Below are 19782 nucleotides of genomic sequence, written 5' to 3'. Positions count from 1 at the left end.
CCGAGGAACTTAAAACTTGCTACCCTGTCCACTACTGTTCCATCGATGTGGATATGGGGGTGTTCCCTCTGCTGTTTCCTGAAGTCCACAATCATCTCCTTAGTTTTGTTGACGTTGAGTGTGAGGTTATTTTCCTGACACCACACTCCGAGGGCCCTCACCTCCTCCCTGTAGGCCGTTTCGTCGTTGTTGGTAATCAAGCCTACCACTGTTGTGTTGTCCGCAAACTTGATGATTGAGTTGGAGGCGTGCGTGGCCACGCAGTCGTGGGTGAACAGGGAGTACAGGAGAGGGCTCAGAACGCACCCTTGTGGGGCCCCCGTGTTGAGGATCAGCGGGGAGGAGATGTTGTTGCCTACCCTCACCACCTGGGGGCGGCCCGTCAGGAAGTCCAGTACCCAGTTGCACAGGGCGGGGTCGAGACCCAGGGTCTCGAGCTTGATGACGAGCTTGGAGGGTACTATGGTGTTGAATGCCGAGCTGTAGTCGATGAACAGCATTCTCACATAGGTATTCCTCTTGTACAGGTGGGTTAGGGCAGTGTGCAGTGTGGTTGAGATTGCATCGTCTGTGGACCTATTTGGGCGGTAAGCAAATTGGAGTGGGTCTAGGGTGTCAGGTAGGGTGGAGGTGATATGGTCCTTGACTAGTCTCTCAAAGCACTTCATGATGACGGAAGTGAGTGCTACGGGGCGATAGTCGTTTAGCTCAGTTACCTTAGCTTTCTTGGGAACAGGAACAATGGTGGCCCTCTTGAAGCATGTGGGAACAGCAGACTGGTTTAGGGATTGATTGAATATGTCCGTAAGCACACCGGCCAGCTGGTCTGCACATGCTCTGAGGGCACGGCTGGGGATGCCGTCTGGGCCTGCAGCCTTGCGAGGGTTAACACGTTTAAATGTCTTACTCACCTCGGCTGCAGTGAAGGAGAGACCGCATGTTTTCGTTGCAGGCCGTGTCAGTGGCACGGTTTCTGGTTAGGGAATGTTTTTATCGTTGCTATGGGAACGACTCTTCAACGCACGTTCTAATGAACTCGCACACCGAATCAGCGTATTCGTCAATATTTTTATCTGACGCAATACGAAACATGTCCCAGTCCACGTGATGGAAGCAGTCTTGGAGTGTGGAGTCAGCTTGGTCGGACCAGCGTTGGACAGACCTCAGCGTGGGAGCCTCTTGTTTAAGTATCTGTCTGTAGGCAGGGATCAACAAAATGGAGTCGTGGTCAGCTTTTCCGAAAGGGGGGCGGGGCAGGGCCTTATATGCGTCGCGGAAGTTAGAGTAACAATGATCCAAGGTTTTACCACCCCTGGTTGCGCAATCGATATGCTGACATGATGTCAGCTGGTCCTTTTGTGGCAGGGCTGAAATGCAGTGGAAATGTGTTTTTGGGATTCAGTTTGCATGGCAAAGAGGGACTTTGCAATTAATTGCTGTTCATCTGATCACTCTTCACAACATTCTGGAGTATATGTAAATTGCCATAATACAAACTGAGGCATCAGACTTCGTGAAAATGAATACTTTGTGAAAATTAATGTATTCTCAAAACTTTTGCCCACGACTGTGTACATATATATATATAAGTGTACTTGTTGTTTATTGATGTGTTCATTCAGAGCTGGAAAAGATGCCATGGTCTCAGCATGACTCCCTGCTTAAATACAAATGTACTGTCCCCCCCCCCCCACACTTTAGTCTTTCATATCTCTCCCAGCAACGTGTCTCTCTGATCCTCCAATCACTTTGAAGTAAAAATTCAAACACAACCGACTTCACAGTGTAATGAACTCCAATACCTGTCAAACAAGCCTCTGTGGGGCTCGTCTCTCAAAGTTTATTGTTGTATTTAAATGCAGACTGTGTGGAGAGAGCCAGGCGGAAGGTCTAGCTTGGACACGTTGGACTTTTAGTTGAATTAGGTGGTTGGTGTGCGTGTGTGCGTGTGCGTGTGCGTGTGTGCGTGTGCGTGTGCGTGTGTGTGTGTGTGTGTGTGTGTGTGTGTGTGTGTGTGTGTGTGTGTGTGTGTGTGTGTGTGTGTGTGTGTGTGTGTGTGTGTGTGTATGTGCCCCTCTCTATAGGCCCATTGGGATGGCTTGACTGGACACATCCTCTTCAACAAAACTAACGGATTGAGGACAGACTTCGACCTGGACGTAATCAGTCTAAAGGAGGAAGGACTGGAAAAAGTGAGTTTGTGTGTGTGTGTATTGGTCAGTGGTGGTCGGGGGTGTTTCAGATTCGGAGGAGGATTTTTATTAACATGACCTTATATCTATTACAGCATATTGGATGATAGTGGATGATTGTAATTCATATTCTATTCACCCAGCTCAAAGTAACATCGATAGGTTTAGGCTACTACATTATACTCAAATTTGCCCTATACCCTTCATGAGGTTACTACAACCTAGCCTACAAATTAAGGTTCATAACGAAGGTGCACAGGTGGACAGACAAATTGGAGTACTCAATGTGACAGACAGTGTGCAATACTACCTTGCACACTCTCGCATCTAGCTGATCTTGGGTGTAATCAACGTTTCTATTGGACAAAGTCAGGTACGTCCATACCTGTTTTATTCCATTTGCTTACATTTAAGAAAGGTTTTGCAAAGGAATTGACTGAATCAATATACCCCTGATCAACAGCACACACAGTCACTTTCATAGCTGCCACGTACAGCATCATCACTTTGCTCGTTGTATAATTCCTTTTCCCATCTACGTACTGTCCTCCTCTAACTTTTTCCCTTCAAATGTGGACTAAACTCACCAAGCCAAACCTTCATACCATAACCGTTAAACAGCCTACATTGTTGTCACCATATTAACTAGCGTTATAGTCAACATAGCTACTAAAACTAGCCCGTTTGTACACATGGATGGGATTGTGGGTTTACTATCACGCAGTACCGCATAAAGCAAGCAGCTTACGACAAGCAGTTTAGCTCCTAACCGCTCCTAACCAATTGGGCTATTGTTTGTGTTTTTTAGCATTATTTGTAACTTATGTTGTACATAATGTTTCTGCCACCATCTCTTAATCCAAAAAGAGCTTCTGGATACCAGGACAGCGATTACTCACCCTGTACTGGACGAAGATTTTCTTTAAAGGATTTACTTCAGAAACCGGACAATGCCCAAATCCCTGTCATTTGCATGAAGAAGAGATATGGGGGTCGTAGGTCAGGGTGCCTTGTAAGAATCCGACTGTGAGTGGGTAAACCGCCTCTACCATCAGTCCTATTAGCCAGCACGCAATCATTGTATAATAAAATGGATGAGCTCCGATCAAGACTATCCTACCAACATGACATTTAAAAACTGTCATATCTTGTTTGACTGAACGACGACATGGATAACATACAACTGGCTGGGTTTCCCATGAATCGGCAAGATAGAACATCTGCCTCCGGAAAGACAAGGGATGACGGTCTGTGTCTATTTGTCAATAACAGCTGGTGCACGAAATCTAAGATGAATGAAGTCTCAAGGTTTTGCTCGCCTGAGGTAAAGTATCTCATGATAAGCTGTAGACCACACTATTTACCAAGAATTTTCATCTGTATTTTTCGTAGCTGTCTATTTACCACCACAAACCGATGCTGGCACTAAGAACATACTCAACGAGTTGTATAAGGCCTTAAGCAAACAAGAAAATGCTCATCCAGAGGCGGTGCTCCTAGTGGCCGGGGACTTTAATTCAGGGAAACTTAAATCTGTTTTACCTAATTTCTACCAGTATGTAACATGTGCAACCAGAGGAAAAAAAACTCTAGACCACCTTTACTCCACACACAGAGACACATACAAAACTCTCCCTCACCCTCCATTTGGCAAATCTGACCATAATTCTATGCTCCTGATTCTTGTTTACAAGCTAAAACTAAAGCCGGAAGTAACAGTGACTCGCTCAATAGGGAAGTGGTCAGATGACGCAGATGATAGCACAGACTGGAATATGTTCTGGGATTCTTCCAATGGCATTGAGTAGCAATAAGTGCATTGATGACGTCGTCCCCACAGTGACCGTACGTACGTAAATACCCCAACCAGAAGCCATGGATTACAGGCAACATCCACACTGAGCTAAAGGATAGAGCTAAAGAATCCCGCTCTGCCCTCGGACGAACCATCAAACAATATTAAATCCTACTACACCGGCTTTGATGCTCGTTGGATGTGGCAGGGATTGAAAACTATTACGAACTACAAAGGGAAGCACAGCCACGAGCTGCCCAGTGACACGAGCCTACTAGATGAGCTAAATTACTTCTATGTGCCCTCACTGTCATTTTCAAACTGTCCCTGACCAAGTCGGTAATATCAACATGTTTCAAGCAGACTACCATAGTCTCTGTGCCCAAGAACACCAAGGTAACCTACCGAAATGACTACCGACCCGTAGCACTCACGTCTGCAGACATGAAGTGCTTTGAAAAGCTGGTCACATCAACACCATTATCCCAGAAACCCTAGACCCACCTAATTTGCATACATATTACGTCCCAACAGATTCACAGATGACGCAATCTCTATTGCACTCCACACTGCCCTTTCCCGCCTGGACAAAAGGAACACCTATATTGAGAATGCTATTCATTGACTACAGTTCAGCATTCAACACCATAGTGCCCTCAAAGCTCGTCACTAAGCCAAGGACCTTGGTAATAATCACCTCCCTCCCCAACTCGATCCTGGACTTCTTGACGGTCTGCCTCCAGGTAGTAAGTGTAGGTAACAACACATTTGCTACCCTGATTCTCAACATGGGGGCCCTTCAGGGGTACGTTCTCAGTCCCCTCCTGTACTACCTGTTCACCCATGACTGCATGGACAAGCACGACTCCAACACCATCATTAAGTTTGCCGATGACGCAACAGTGGTAGGCCTGATCACCGACAACGATGAGACAGCCTATAGGGAGGAGGTCAGAGACCAGGCATTGTGATGCCAGGATAACAACCTCTGCCTCAGCATGATCAAGACAAAGGAGAGGATCGTGGACTACAGGAAAAGGAGGGCCGAGCACGCCCCCATTCTCATTGACTGTGCTGTAGTGGAGCTGGTTGAGAGTTTCAAGTACCTGGGTGTCCACATCACCAATGAACTGTCGTGGTCGAAGCACACCAAGATGATTGTGAAGAGGGTACGACGATGCCTATTCTCCCACAGAAGATTGAGAAGATTTGGCATGGGTCTTCAGATCCTCAAAATGTTATGCAGCTGCACCATTGAGAGCATCCTGACAGGTTGCATCCCTGCCTAGTATGGCAACTGCTCAGCCTCTGACCGCAAGGCACTACAGATGTTAGTGCCTACGGCCCAGTACATCACTGGGGCCAAGCTTCCTGCCATCCAGGACCTCTATACATGGTGGTGTCAGAGGAAGGCCCTAGCAATTGCCAAAGACTCCAGCCACCCTAGTCATAGAGTGTTCTCTCTGCTACCACACTGCAAGTGGTACCTAAGCTCCAAAAGGCTTCTTAACAGCTTCTTCCCCAAGCCATAAGACCCCCCACCCTCCATTTTTACGCTGTTCTCTTTTTATTATCTATGCATCGTCACTTTTCACTTTAACTCTATCAACGTACATATTACCTCAATTTCCTCGAATAAACAGAATTGTTTTAAGAGGATATCTTTTTGCTGTGAGCACCAAAACGTGACTTTTTCTAATCCTCTTATTCTAATCCTCTTATTTCTAATCCCCTCACATGTATGTAAGATGTTTTGATTACTATATAGCATCAGAAAGAGCAGATTATGAGGTTTCAATATCTCACTTTTTCCCAAAAAAGAACACTGTTCCATGAGCTCCACACTTGAGCACCAGGCAATAGATAACCTACAGTAAAAATAAGTCTTAATCTAATGTGACCCAAGACCTTAATAAACACAACCAAAATATTATTTTTCCGATAGCATCTGCCTGTCCTCCTCCTTCAGGATCGAACCCCATTTTAATATAAAAATGTATTTTATTAACCAAAGCTATGGCTATTTCTAGTGATAAGTAACTATAGGTTCTCCAGACCTCTTTCACAAACAGACTGAACAGAGATCGCAGTCACAGACACACACAGGTAAGCCGAGACAACTGATGAACTACTGTGTTCGTGTCTTAACCTGTTGTCTTAATGACAATTTTCAGTGTCATTGGAAATTGTCATAAATGAGTCATTAGTGAAACCATTTATCAAGATTGCATTTATACTAGTTATTAATTTACACTCAATGACACTTTATATAAGCTCATGAAGTATCAACTACATAATATCAAGAGCGAGAGATTCAAGGAATTGCTTCATGGTTTCACATTTGGACACATTGTCTAGATATGGCATCCTCCAGCAGTCTCCTGTCAGAAACACAGTTCCTGTGTTCTGTTTGGATGTGTTCATTGAGCCTGTCACCACTTCATGTGGAGACAACTTCTGGATGGCCTTCATCAGAAAGTACTGGGACAGTAATGGCCTGTGCCAGTGTCCACTGTTTAAGGATACATTCTACAGGAGATCTGAGCTTCGCATCAATACTTTCATTTCTGAGATTGCTCCTTCATACAGGAAGTCAGGTCAAGTAAAAGCTACAAGCAGCCCAGATCAAAGCCATGCCGGCCCTGGAGAAGTGGCCTATGATGTATGTATCGGGACGAAACGCAAGGCCCTGAAGTCATGCCTGTAGTACTTGACCTCTTACTGTGAGACTCACCTGCAGCCTCATCAGATAGCCCCAGTCCTGAAGACTTGAAGACACACATCAACCCTGTGGAAACCTAGAAAACAGGTTTTGTTAGGAGCACAACAAACTCCTTGAGTTGTTCTGAAGGACTGACCAGACGCATGTTCATTGGCTATTTTAGCACGTAAATCTTGGTGGGGCAAAAAACAAAAAAGTGGAATGCATGCCAGAAAAGCCACTACACTACACAACACTAAACAATACATTAATTGCACTATAACGGTGACAAACGGTGCCCACAAACCCACAAAGGGTCTACATAAAGCTGTCCCAACAGCAGTCCCAACACCTTACCACTATTACACCTGGCTATAAGGGTAGCCTTGTCTGGCAGCGAAACAGTTCATTCATCCTCATTTACTTCATTTAAAAGAAACATAGCTGAAATGGCTGACTTACTTAAACAAATGTGGTTTCTACTGACAGTTGAAATGTACAAACTATGGCCTAAATGGACGACAAGTGGATAAGAGGCAATCCGGACATAACATTTTCCAATATAACAATTTGTTTAGTACTTTTTAAATGTACAGTGACAGAATTCAGAACATAGGCCATTCTTACAGTGCTCACCATGTACACCAAGTTAGAACCATAGGATGAAAAAAGGAGCATATAAGACAGTGAACGCTCTTACAATATTGTATGATTACATTACTCCGAAATAGGTTATATGCTACAGTAGAACAGTCAGAACTGTAGGCGAAGCCTTTCCACTCATCTGGAAAGGCTTTCCACTAGATGTTGGAACATTTCTTCAGGGACTTTTTCCATTCAGCCACAAGAGCAGGCACTAATGTTGGGCAATTAGGGCTGGCTCGCAGTCGGCGTTCCAAATCTTCCCAAAGGTGTTCAAGGTGGTTGAGTTCAGGGCTCTGTGCAGGCTCTGTGCTGATGTTGTTTCCAGAGTCAGTTGGAACTCAGTAGTGAGTGTTGCAACAAAAGACAGGCCATTTTTAGTGGTCCCGTTGTGTGCTCTTGTGTGGCCGACCACTTTGCAGCTGAGTTGTTGTTGCGCCTAGACGTTTCCACTTCGCGGCAGAATTGCAAAAAAAAAGCCACATCTCAGACTGGCCAATAAAAAGAAAAGATTAAGATGGGCAAAAGAACATAGACACTGGACAGCGGAACTCTGCCTAGAAGTCCAGCATCCCGCAGTCGCCTCTTTACTGTTGACTTTGAGACTGGTGTTTTGCGGGTACTATTTAATGAAGCTGCCAGTTGAGGACTTGTGAGGGGTCTGCTTCTCAATCTAGTTCTCACTCTAATGTACTTGTCCTCCTGCTCAGTTGTGCACCGGGGCCTCCTACTCCTCTTTCTCTTCTGGTCAGAGCCAGTTTGTGCTGTTCTGTGAAGGGATTGTACGAGATCTTCAGTTTCTTGGAAATTTCTTACATTGAATAGCTTTAATTTCTCAGAACAAGAATAGACATTTTGACCCTGTTGTGACGGCCCTGAATTTTTCTGAACCGTCTCAGTGCTTCTCCTTCCAATAGGGTGCTTTCCCTTTAAGTCCCAATTAAATAGCCAGCATCAGCTGCGCAAAAGTGGGGTTGTGATGGAGACGACGTGAATGAGTTCAACCCTAAGTTCCGTGTTTTGCGTCCGTGGACTACACCTCTCTGTTCTTCATGGCCTTTTCTCCGCTGGAGATCTGTTGGCGGATTGGATTGTCTGACTGACCGACTGACTACAACCTTTTTGTATACGGTATTTCATTTGTTTTGATGTATACTGTGATAATTTGTGTAGTTAGTTGTAGTTGAGGACTTAGTAAGAGTTGATAGTTATGCTACACTTGTATGAACGGACAAACATTGCGTGACTAAGGTCACTTGAGTTCCCTGAACTCCTTTACCGGGCTGGACTCTTTTTAAGCCCGAGGTACAGGACATTTCTGGAGGAACCAGAACTCATTGTGTTATATTATTATATGTATGTGTAATAATTTATGTTGGTAATATAACCCACGTAAAAGAATAGTTGTTCTTGAAGTTTATGAAAAGTTTATTTCCATCCTGACTTTTACATAAGTCCTTTGTATTGGTGTAGACTTGACGGACCAGATGGGACTCATTCCCTCCCAAAGCAAAAGGAGAAACCAATGTTTTCTCTGGTAGGCACAACCTACCTGGCACCACTATAAAAAATAACCTCAAGTCAAAACCGTTACACTGTAATCAAACCCACAAATGCTGATACTCAACTAGTCTAAAAACGCCAGTTTTATTGCTTCTTTAATCAGTACAACAGTTTTCAGCTGTGCTAACATAATTGCAAAAGGGTTTCTAATGATCAATTAGACTATTAAAATGATAAACTTGGATTACCTAACACAATGTGTCATTGGAACACAGGAGTGATGGTTGCTGATAATGGGCCTCTGTACGCCTATGTAGATATTCCATTAAAAAAATCTGCCGTTTCCAGCTACAATAGTCATCTACAACATTAACAATGTCTACACTGTATTTCCGATCAATTTGATGTTATTTTAATGGAAAAAAAGCAAGGACATTTCTAAGTGACCCCAAACGTTTGAACGGTAGTGTAAAATTACATTTGAAAACATTTCTAAACCTGCCTTTGCTTTGTCATTATGGTATATTTAAATAGTTAAGTTTTAAATGTAACAATATGTGGAAATGTGAAGGGGAATGAATACTATCTGAAGGCACTGTAAGGTATCTGTTTATTTTTAATATACATTGGCAAGAAACAGTATGAACCCTTTGGAAACACCTGGATGGCTGCATACATCTTATCTTCATCTAAGTCACAACAACAGATGAACACTATATATGAACACATCATTTAAACATTCACGGTGTTGGTTGGAAAAGGTATGTGAACCCCAAGGATAATTACTTCTCCAAAAGCTAGTTAGGGTCAAGAGTCAGCTAAACTGGAGTCCAATCTATGAGACAAGATTGGAGATGTTGGTTAGAGCTGCCTTGCCCTAAAAAAAACTCACAACATTTGAGTTTGCTATTCACAATAAGCATTGCCTGATGTGAATCATGTCTCGAACAAAAGAGATCTCAGAAGACCTAAGACCTAGGAAATGTTAACTTGCATAAAGCTGGAAAGGGTTACAAAAGTATCTCTAAAAGCCTTGATGTTCATCAGTCCACGGTAAGACAAATTGTCCATAAATGGAGAAAGTTCAGCACTGTTGCTACTCTCCCTAGGAGTGGCAGTCCTGCAAAGATGACTGCATGAGCACAGCACAGAATTCTCAATGAGGTTAAGAAGAATCCTAGTATAACGACGTACACAGAGTCGGGAAGCAAGTTCAGGGAATGAATAAATTTAATAAATAAAAGAACAAAACAAGAAACACAAACAGCGCACCAACATTAAACAGCAACTATGACGACTGGGGAAGAAACCAAAGGGAGTGACACATAAAGAGCAGGTAATCAAGGAGGTGATGGAGTCCATGTGAGTGTCATTTTGCACGTAACACTGGTGACAGGTGAGCGCCCTAATGAGCAGCCTGGTGACCTAGAGGCCGGAGAGGGAGCACACTTGACAACAAGAATGGTGTTCATGGGAGGACACCACGAAAGAAGCCACTGCTGTCCAAAAGAACCATTGCTGCACGTCCGAAGTTTGCAAAAGGGCACCTGGATGTTCCACAGCGCTACTGGCAAAATATTCCGTGGACAGATTAATTTATAGTTGAGTTGTTTGGAAGGAATACACAACACTATGTGTGGAGAAAAAAAGGCACAGCACACCAACATCAAAACCTAATCCCAACTGTAAAGTATGGTGGAGGGAGCATCATGGTTTGGGGCTGTTTTGCTGCCACAGGGCCTGAACAGCTTGCTATCATTGACGGGAAAATGAATTCCCAAGATTATCAAGACATTTTGCAGGAGAACGTTAGGCTATCTGTCCGCCAATTGAAGCTCAACAGAATGTGGGTGATGCAACAGGACAATGAGTCAAAACATGGAAGTAAATCAACAATAGAATGGCTTCAACCGAAGAAAATATGCCCTCTGGAGTGGTCCAGTCAGAGTCCTGACCTCAACCCAATTGAGATGCTGTGGCATGACCTCGAGAGCAGTTCACACCAGACATCCCAATAATATCACTGAATTGAAACAGTTTTGTAAATAGGAATGTTCCTATTGGCTGTAACGTAACAAAATGTAAATACTTTACGAATGCACTGTAAATGTTACTGTACATTTTTTTCCCCCAATATTTTTCAATACTGGTTTTCTTTCTATAAATTAAAAATATACATATACAGTGCCTTGCGAAAGTATTCGGCCCCCTTGAACTTTGCGACCTTTTGCCACATTTCAGGCTTCAAACATAAAGATATAAAACTGTATTTTTTTGTGAAGAATAAACAACAAGTGGGACACAATCATGAAGTGGAACGACATTTATTGGATATTTCAAACTTTTTTAACAAATCAAAAACTGAAAAATTGGGCGTGCAAAATTATTCAGTCCCCTTAAGTTAATACTTTGTAGCGCCACCTTTTGCTGGGATTACAGCTGTAAGTCGCTTGGGGTATGTCTCTATCAGTTTTGCACATCGAGAGACTGAAAGTTTTTCCCATTCCTCCTTGCAAAACAGCTCGAGCTCAGTGAGGTTGGATGGAGAGCATTTGTGAACAGCAGTTTTCAGTTCTTTCCACAGATTCTCGATTGGATTCAGGTCTGGACTTGTTGCTTTTACGCCAAACATAACGTTTTGCATTGTTGCCAAAAAGTTACATTTTGGTTTCATCTGACCAGAGCACCTTCTTCCACATGTTTGGTGTGTCTCCCAGGTGGCTTGTGGCAAACTTTAAACGACAATTTTTATGGATATCTTTAAGAAATGGCTTTCTTCTTGCCACTCTTCCATTATGGCCAGATTTGTGCAATATATGACTGATTGTTGTCCTATGGACAGAGTCTCCCACCTCAGCTGTCGATCTCTGCAGTTCATCCAGAGTGATCATGGGCCTCTTGGCTGCATCTCTGATCAGTCTTCTCCTTGTATGAGCTGAAAGTTTAGAGGGGCGGCCAGGTATTGGTAGATTTGCAGTGGTCTGATACTCCTTCCATTTCAATATTATCGCTTGCATAGTGCTCCTTGGGATGTTTAAAGCTTGGGAAATCATTTTGTATCCAAATCCGGCTTTAAACTTCTTCACAACAGTATCTCGGACCTGCCTGGTGTGTTCCTTGTTCTTCATGATGCTCTCTGCGCTTTTAACAGACATCTGAGACTATCACAGTGCAGGTGCATTTATACGGAGACTTGATTACACACAGGTGGATTGTATTTATCATCAGTAGTCATTTAGGTCAACATTGGATCATTCAGAGATCCTCACTGAACTTCTGGAGAGAGTTTGCTGCACTGAAAGTAAAGAGGCTGAATAATTTTGCACGCCCAATTTTTCAGTTTTTGATTTGTTAAAAAAGTTTGAAATATCCAATAAAAGTCGTTCCACTTCACTTCCACTTGTTGTTGATTCTTCACAAAAAAATACAGTTTTATATCTTAATGTTTGAAGCCTGAAATGTGGCAAAATGTCGCAAAGTTCAAGGGGGCCGAATACTTTCGCAAGGCACTGTATATTTTCCAGTGGTATTCCGCAATTTCGGCTAGCACTTGACGGGAGGCTTGCTGTCTGCTCCAACCATTGGCGTGCATGCACAATGTTGCTCTGGATCATGCAAACAGGTGCAGGCTACAATTTGTTGCACATCCCCCATGCTTCTAAGGCATCATCACGTCATCTGTTCCCGAGGCCTCTGTGCCCATTTTGAGGGAGGGAATATCCTCTCGTCTGCAGACGCAGACAATTAAATTGGTTTCTATGTCGGATCCAGGACGGCTGGTACAGCCGGTATTCCCTGGGTATTGAAAGGGGTCTTTCAGCGTTGTCGTGACCGCTATTTCCGGTGACCGCTATTTCCGGTGAATTTCTCAACACAACGTGACAAACAAACGGAGTAATTTTGGGTATAAAAATAATCGTAATGGAACAAAAGGAACATTTGCTGTCTAACTGGGAGTCGTCAGTGAAAACATCCGAAGATCATCAAAGGTAAACGGTTAATTTGATTGCTTTTCTGATTTTCGTGACCAAACATCGTGCTGCTAGCTGGACATAATGCTATGCTAGGCTATCGATAAACTTACAGAAACGCTTGTCTTGCTTTGGCTGTAAAGCATCATTTCAAAATCTGGGATGACAGGGTGATTAACAAAAGGCTAAGCTGTGTTTCACTATGTTTCACTTGTGATTTCATGAATATGAATATTTTCTAGTAATATTTTTTGACCGTTGCGCTATGCTAATTAGGGTAGTTGATGACAATTCTCCCAGATCCGGGATGGGTAGTTCTAAGATTAATAACTTTTCATGTTCCAAATTGTGCACTCTCCTCAAACAATAGCATGGTATTCTTTCACTGTAATAGCTACTGTAAATTGGACAAATTCTGCCAATATCAAATATGTCTATGACCTGGGAAATGTTCTTGTTACCTATTACCTAATGCTAATCGTATTAGCCTACGTTAGCTCAACCATCCGGGAAGGGACACTGATCCCGAAGATGTTTAAAATATAGCAAAAAAGACTGTCTATTTACACGGGATAAGACAAACACACAGGTCCGACTGCTACGCCATCTTTGAGCTATTATACCCAGACTGCCGCATCTGGCGGGGTCAGGTGTGGGCGGTCTGCATTTAGCTGTGTCATTTAGTATCTGTTGGGGTCGGCTTGTTGTACCGAAGATGACTGACTGAAAGGGAACTTAATGTTGTGACTATAACTACTGTTCCCTGAAGGAGGGAAACAAGGTATAACATCTGTTTGGCCCCGACGCCGCACGTTCCTGGGCCCGGTGAAGAGCGGTATTAAATTGAAGGAATGAATCCGAGCCTCACGCTTATCAACTGTGGAAGACTCTACTTTCAGCGACGCGCAGATTTCATTGGCCTTGTCAGGTTTGATTGGAGATCCTTTCACCGAAGTCGCGAGAGTGCGACTACCCATAATGTTGTGCCTTGTTGCCCTCCCACAGGCAACAGTAGTTATACTCATAACGTTACGTTTTTACCATCACTTTGCTGAAGTGAAACTGAAGGTTGCACAGAAAACGTTTTTCCATCTCTGTGGACTTTTTACATTTATTTTTAATAATTATACAGAACGAACAGAGATCACATACACACACAGGCTTTATAACTAATTTAGGAAAATTGTAAACAATTTTTAAACTCAGTCACTTTACTTAAAATTCAGGAATTATGAACTACATAACCTATCGAGAGCTGAGTGAACCCAGGAATTTCATCATGGTTTGTCAATGCTCTCTGTCTATATATGGCGTCGTCCCACTGTTTCCTGTCTGGATTTGTTCACTGAACCAGTCTCTACTTCATGTAGACACAACTTTTGCATGGCATGTATTAGAGAGTACTGGGACAGTAATGACCTGTGCCAGTGTCCAATGTATAAGGACAAAGTCTACAAGAGACTTACCTTTACATCAATACTTTCATTTCTGAGGTGGCTGCTCAGCTCAGGAAACCAGTTCAAGTGAAGAATGAGCATAAATGACTACATTGCGTAAGTGGCCAGCTCAAGGCCCTGAAGTCCTGCCTGGTCTGCCTGACCTCTTATTCTGAGACTCACCTCAGCCTCATCAGATAGCACCAGTGTTAAAAAAAGACACAAGCTCATCAAAGCAGTAGAGAACCTGTAAGATAGGATGTGTAAGGAGCGTGACAAACTCCTGGAGTTGTTCTGTAGGACTGACCAGATGTGTTTGTGTCTTGTGCAAGAAAACAGACCACAAGACTCACTACACTGTGTTTCTAGAGGAAGAGTATGGAAATAAATAGGCTACGCTGGGTCAAAAAGAGGCAGTGTGGCAGATGATCCTGAAGCGACTGCAGCAGGTTAAGGAAATCAAACACTCAGTAGAGCTCAGCAAGAGCATTGCAATGAGAGATAGCAGACAGTGTGCAGCTCTTCACTGCTCTTGTACGTTCCACTGAGAGAAGCCAGGCTGAGCTCATTGAGGTGTTTAGGGTGAAGCAATAAGCTGCAGAGAAGCAGGTTGAAGGACTCATTTTGCAGGAGCAAAAAAATCAGTGAGCTACAGAAGAGATGCACTAAGCTGAAGCAGCTGTCACATAGTGAGGACTGCCTCCATTCTTGATACACACAGGAAACTGTTGAGCGTGAAAAACACAACAGCGTTTAAGTTCTCGACACACTCAAACCAGTGAACCTGGCATCTAATACCATACCCCATTCAAAGGCACTTCAATATTTTGTCTTGCCCATTCACCTTCTGAATGGTATAAATACACAATCCATGTCTCAGCTGTCTCAAGGCTTAAAAATCCTTATTTTACCTGTCTCCTCCCCTTCAGAGTGATTGAAGTGGATTTAACAAGTGACATCAATTTGGGGTCATAGATTTCACCCTACATTACTTATCTCATATGTACAGTATATACTGTACTTTATATAATCTACTGCATCTTTATGTAATACATGTATCACTAGCCACTTAAAACTATGCCACTTTTGTTTACATACCCTACATTACTCATCTCATATGTATATACTGTACTCAATACCATCTACTGCATCTTGCCTATGCCGTTTTGTACCATCACTCATTCATATCTTTATGTACATATTCTTTATCCCTTTACACTTGTGTGTATAAGATAGTAGTTTTGGAATTGTTAGGTTAGATTACTCGTTGGTTATTACTGCATTGTTGGAACTAGAAGCACAAGCATTTCGCTACACTCGCATTTAACATCTGCTAACCATGTGTGTGAAAAATACATTTGATTTGATCTGGTCATTCTAGGTCATGGAAAGGTGCAGGTGTTCTTAATGTTTTGTACACTGTATCTCTCTATTATGCCAAACCCACTGGCTCCAGGTCATCTATAAGTCTTTGCTAGGTAAAGCCCCACCTTATCTCAGCTCACTGGTCACCATATTAACACCCACCAATAGCATGTGCTCCAGCAGGTATATTTCACTAGTTATCCCCAAAGCCAGCACTTCCTTTGGCCGCCTTTCCTTTCAGTTCTATGCTGCCAATGACTGGAACGAATTGCAAAAATCACAGAAACTGGAGTCTTATATCTCCCTCTTTGACTTTAAGTATCAGCTGTCAGAGCAGCTTACCGATCACTGTGCCTGTACACAACCAATCTGTAAATGGCACACCCAACTACCTCATCCCCATATTATTACTTACCCTCTTGCTCTTTTGCACCCCAGTATCTCTACTTGCACATCATCATCTGCACATCTTTCACTCCAGTGTTAATGTTAAATTGTAATTATTTCGCCTCTATGGCCTATTTATTGAGGTCCCCAAAGATTGGAAAGCTGCCACGGTCATCCCCCTCTTCAAAGGGGGAGACACTCTAGACCCAAACTTCTAGAGACCTATATCTATCCTACCCTGCCTTTCTAAGATCTTGGAAAGGCAATTTAACAAACAGATCACCGACCATTTCGAATCCCCCTGTACCTTCTCCGCGATGCAATCTGCTTTCCAAGCTGGTCACGGGCGCACCTCAGCCACGCTCAAGGTCCTAAACGATATCATAACCGCCATCGATAAGAGACATTATTGTGCAGCTGTATTCATCGACCTGGCCAAGGCTTTCGACTCTGTCAATCACCATATTCTTATTGGCAGACTCAACAGCCTTGGTTTCTCAAATGACTGCCTAGCCTGGTTCACCAACTACTTCTCTGACAGAGTTCAGTGTGTCAAATTGGAGGGCCGGTTGTCCAGACCTCTGGCAGTGTCTATGGGGGTACCACAGGGTTAAATTCTCGGGCCAACTTTTTTTTCTGTATACATCAATGATGTCGCTCTTGCTGCTGGTGATTCTCTAATCCACCTCTACGCAGACGACACCATTCTGTATACTTCTGGCCCTTCTTCGGACACTGTGTTAACTAACCTACAGACGAGATCCAACGCCATACAACTCTCTTTCCGTGGCCTCCAACTGCTCTTAAATGCAAGCAAAACTAAATGCATGCTCTTCAACCGATCGCTGCCCACACCAACCCACCCGTCCAGAATCGCTACTCTGGACGGTTCTGACTTAGAATATGTGCATAACTACAAATACCTAGGTGTCTGGTTAGACTGTAAACTCTCCTTCCAGACTCACATTAAGCATCTTCAATCCTAAATTAAATCTAGAATCGGCTTCCTATTTCGCAACAAAGCATCCTTCACACATGATGCCAAACATACCCTAGTAAAACTGACTATCCTACCGATCCTTGACTTCGGCGATGTAATTTACAGAATAGCCTCCAACACTCTACTCAGCAAATTGGATGCAGTCTATGTGATTTTCTGGATTTTTTTTTCTCAAGTAGTCTGTCATACTGCGATCTGTATGCTCTCGTTAGCTGGCCCTCGCTTCATATTCGTCGCCAAATCCATTGGCTCCAGGTCATCAATAAGTCGTTGCTCGGTAAAGCCCCGCCTTATCGCAGCTCACTGGTCACCATAGCAGCACCCACCCCTTGCACGCACTCCAAGCAGGTATATTTCACTGGTCACCCCCAAAACCAATTCCTCCTTCGACCGCCTTTCCAAACAGTTTTCTGCTGCCAATGACGAGAAAGAACTGCAAAAATCACTGAATCTGGAGACTTATCTCCCTCACTAGCTTTAAGCACCAGCTGTCAGAGCAGCTCACAGATCACTGCACCTGTACATAGCCACTCTGTAAATCGCCCATCCAACTACCTCATCACCATACTGTTATTTATTTTGCTCTTTTGCACCCCAGTATCTCTACTTGCACACTCATCCATCTATCACTCCAGTGTTTAATTTTCCATACTGTAATTTTTTCACCACTAAGGCGTATTTATTGCCTCACCCCTCTTATCCTACCTCATTTGCACACACTGCATTTAGACTTTCTCTATTGTATTATTGACTGTGTGATTGTTTATTCCATGTGTAACTCTGTGTTGTTGTTTGTGTTGCACTGCCTTGCTTGATCTTGGCCAGGTCGCAGTGGTAAATGAGAACTGGTTCTCAACTAGCCTACCTGGTTACATAAAGGTGAAATAAATAAATACAAATTGCATTTTTTCTTTATGGCCCCCAAAAAACATATTTCATATGTTGTCTTTCCTTATTACTTAACGGCCTTGTTGCAAACAGAATGAAAGATTTGGAGTGGATTTTTTAGCACATGCTTCCTTTTAACTTTGCCATACAGGACAGTAATGTGGAGTGAATGCAGTGTTGTTGATCGTCTGTATTTTCAATCATTACATCTTCATCTATATTTTCTTATTAATTTGGAAAATGTTGTATAATTTGTCGTTTACTTTGAAAATGTGGAGTAGGTTGTGTAGATTGGTAGGAATAATCCAATGTAATCTCTTTTTATATGACATTTTAAGGCATTCAAATGTGAAGACCGTGCAAGGGGTGTGTAGACTTTCCCTAGCGACTTTATACCACTGGTGCGTGTGTTCACAACTCATGTCTGTCTGTGTATGCATATACAGTACCATTTTATCACATGCGGGGATCATATGTTTCCCAAACAGATTGGAACATGGGACCCTCCCAGTGGGCTGAACATGACAGAGAACCACAAGAGCAAGACGACTAACATCACTGACTCTCTGGCTAACAAATCCCTCCGCGTCTCCACCATACTGGTAAAGCTAGTTCTCTTTCTTTCTGCGGCCTCACATATGCACACAGCAGGATCACTGAAGTCATGATGACTAAGAGGAGAGAGTGAATCAGTCGGGTGCCCAATCAAAAAACGACAAATGGGGCAAATAATATTTTAGGGGGAAAAGCCACCCGAAACAACTCATTCCTTTAATTTACAGTGTTAAATAACAATTATATGTGAGAACAATATTTTTTGTGAACAAATGTTTAATTTTGGTGACGTAAAATCGACTAAACAAACTGCACTATCAATTTAGGAGTCTACAATCTCACCATGTTCAACCTGCAGGTCGATGTTCCCAACAGGGTGACATTCACAGCGGCTACGGTATTGGTCGTGCGGTGCATTCTGGGCGAATCTGGGACAAGGAGTGCATGGTAGTCTATTGGGCGCTAGCTCAAAAACCCAACATTAGCATGAATTTCATCAACAAGAAGTACAACATTACAAATATTTTCCGAGATGTGAGATAATTAACTTTCTATCTGTAATATCGTATAGCTTTGGAATTGTGACATTACGTACTTTCGAGGAAAATAGGCACGTTTCTCGACATATGAGAGGGGATAAGTTTAGCAACCGCATAACATAGCATGACCATTTGCACGCGATTGGTCGACAGTCTACTGTGTGGGGTGTTGCACGTTCCTTCATTTATTGGGTTCCTATCTGCTTTCTATAATATCTCTGTCAATGGCACCATGCTATGCACCCTGGTCAAAGAAATGTGCTAATGTGCTTCAAAGAATCCTCCATTTGCAGCAATTACAGCCTTGCAGACCTTTGGCATTCTAGTTGTCAATTTGTTGAGGTAATCTGAAGAGATTTCACCCCATGCTTCCTGAAGCACCTCCCACACATTGGATTGGTTTGATGGGCACTTCTTACGTACCATACGGTCAAGCTGCTCCCACAACAGCTCAATAGGGTTGAGATCCGGTGACTGTGCTGGCCACTCCATTATAGACAGAATACCAGCTGACTGCTTCTTCCCTAAATAGTTCTTGCATAGTTTGGAACTTTGGGTCATTGTCCTGTTGTAGGAGGAAATTGGCTCCAATTAAGCTCCGTCCACAGGGTATAGCGTTGCAGAATGGAGTGATAGCCTTCCTTCTTCAAGATCCTTTTTACCCTGTACAAATCTCCCACTTTACCACCACCAAAGCACCCCCAGACCATCACATTACCTCCACCATACTTGACAGATGGTGTCAAGCACCCCTCCAGCATCTTTTCATTTTTTCTGCATCTCACGAATGGTCTTCTTCGTGATCCGA

General features: G+C 43.1%; 1 protein-coding gene across 2 annotated transcripts in view; it reads left to right on the top strand.

The window, feature by feature from the left end:
• The window catches only part of LOC118386584 (glutamate receptor ionotropic, kainate 2-like), a 212647-nt gene that overhangs the window by 120351 nt on the left and 72514 nt on the right, over positions 1-19782 (top strand). For both annotated transcript variants that reach the window (XM_052523418.1, XM_052523417.1), the window contains exons 8-9: positions 2085-2192; positions 18369-18482. In XM_052523418.1, coding sequence (XP_052379378.1) covers positions 2085-2192; positions 18369-18482 — 222 coding nt within the window. The remainder of the gene's footprint in view (positions 1-2084; positions 2193-18368; positions 18483-19782) is intronic.

This window comes from Oncorhynchus keta, chromosome 8 (genome assembly GCF_023373465.1).
Source record: "Oncorhynchus keta strain PuntledgeMale-10-30-2019 chromosome 8, Oket_V2, whole genome shotgun sequence".
NCBI lineage: Eukaryota > Metazoa > Chordata > Actinopteri > Salmoniformes > Salmonidae > Oncorhynchus > Oncorhynchus keta.
This window is presented reverse-complemented; position numbering and strand designations above follow the sequence as displayed.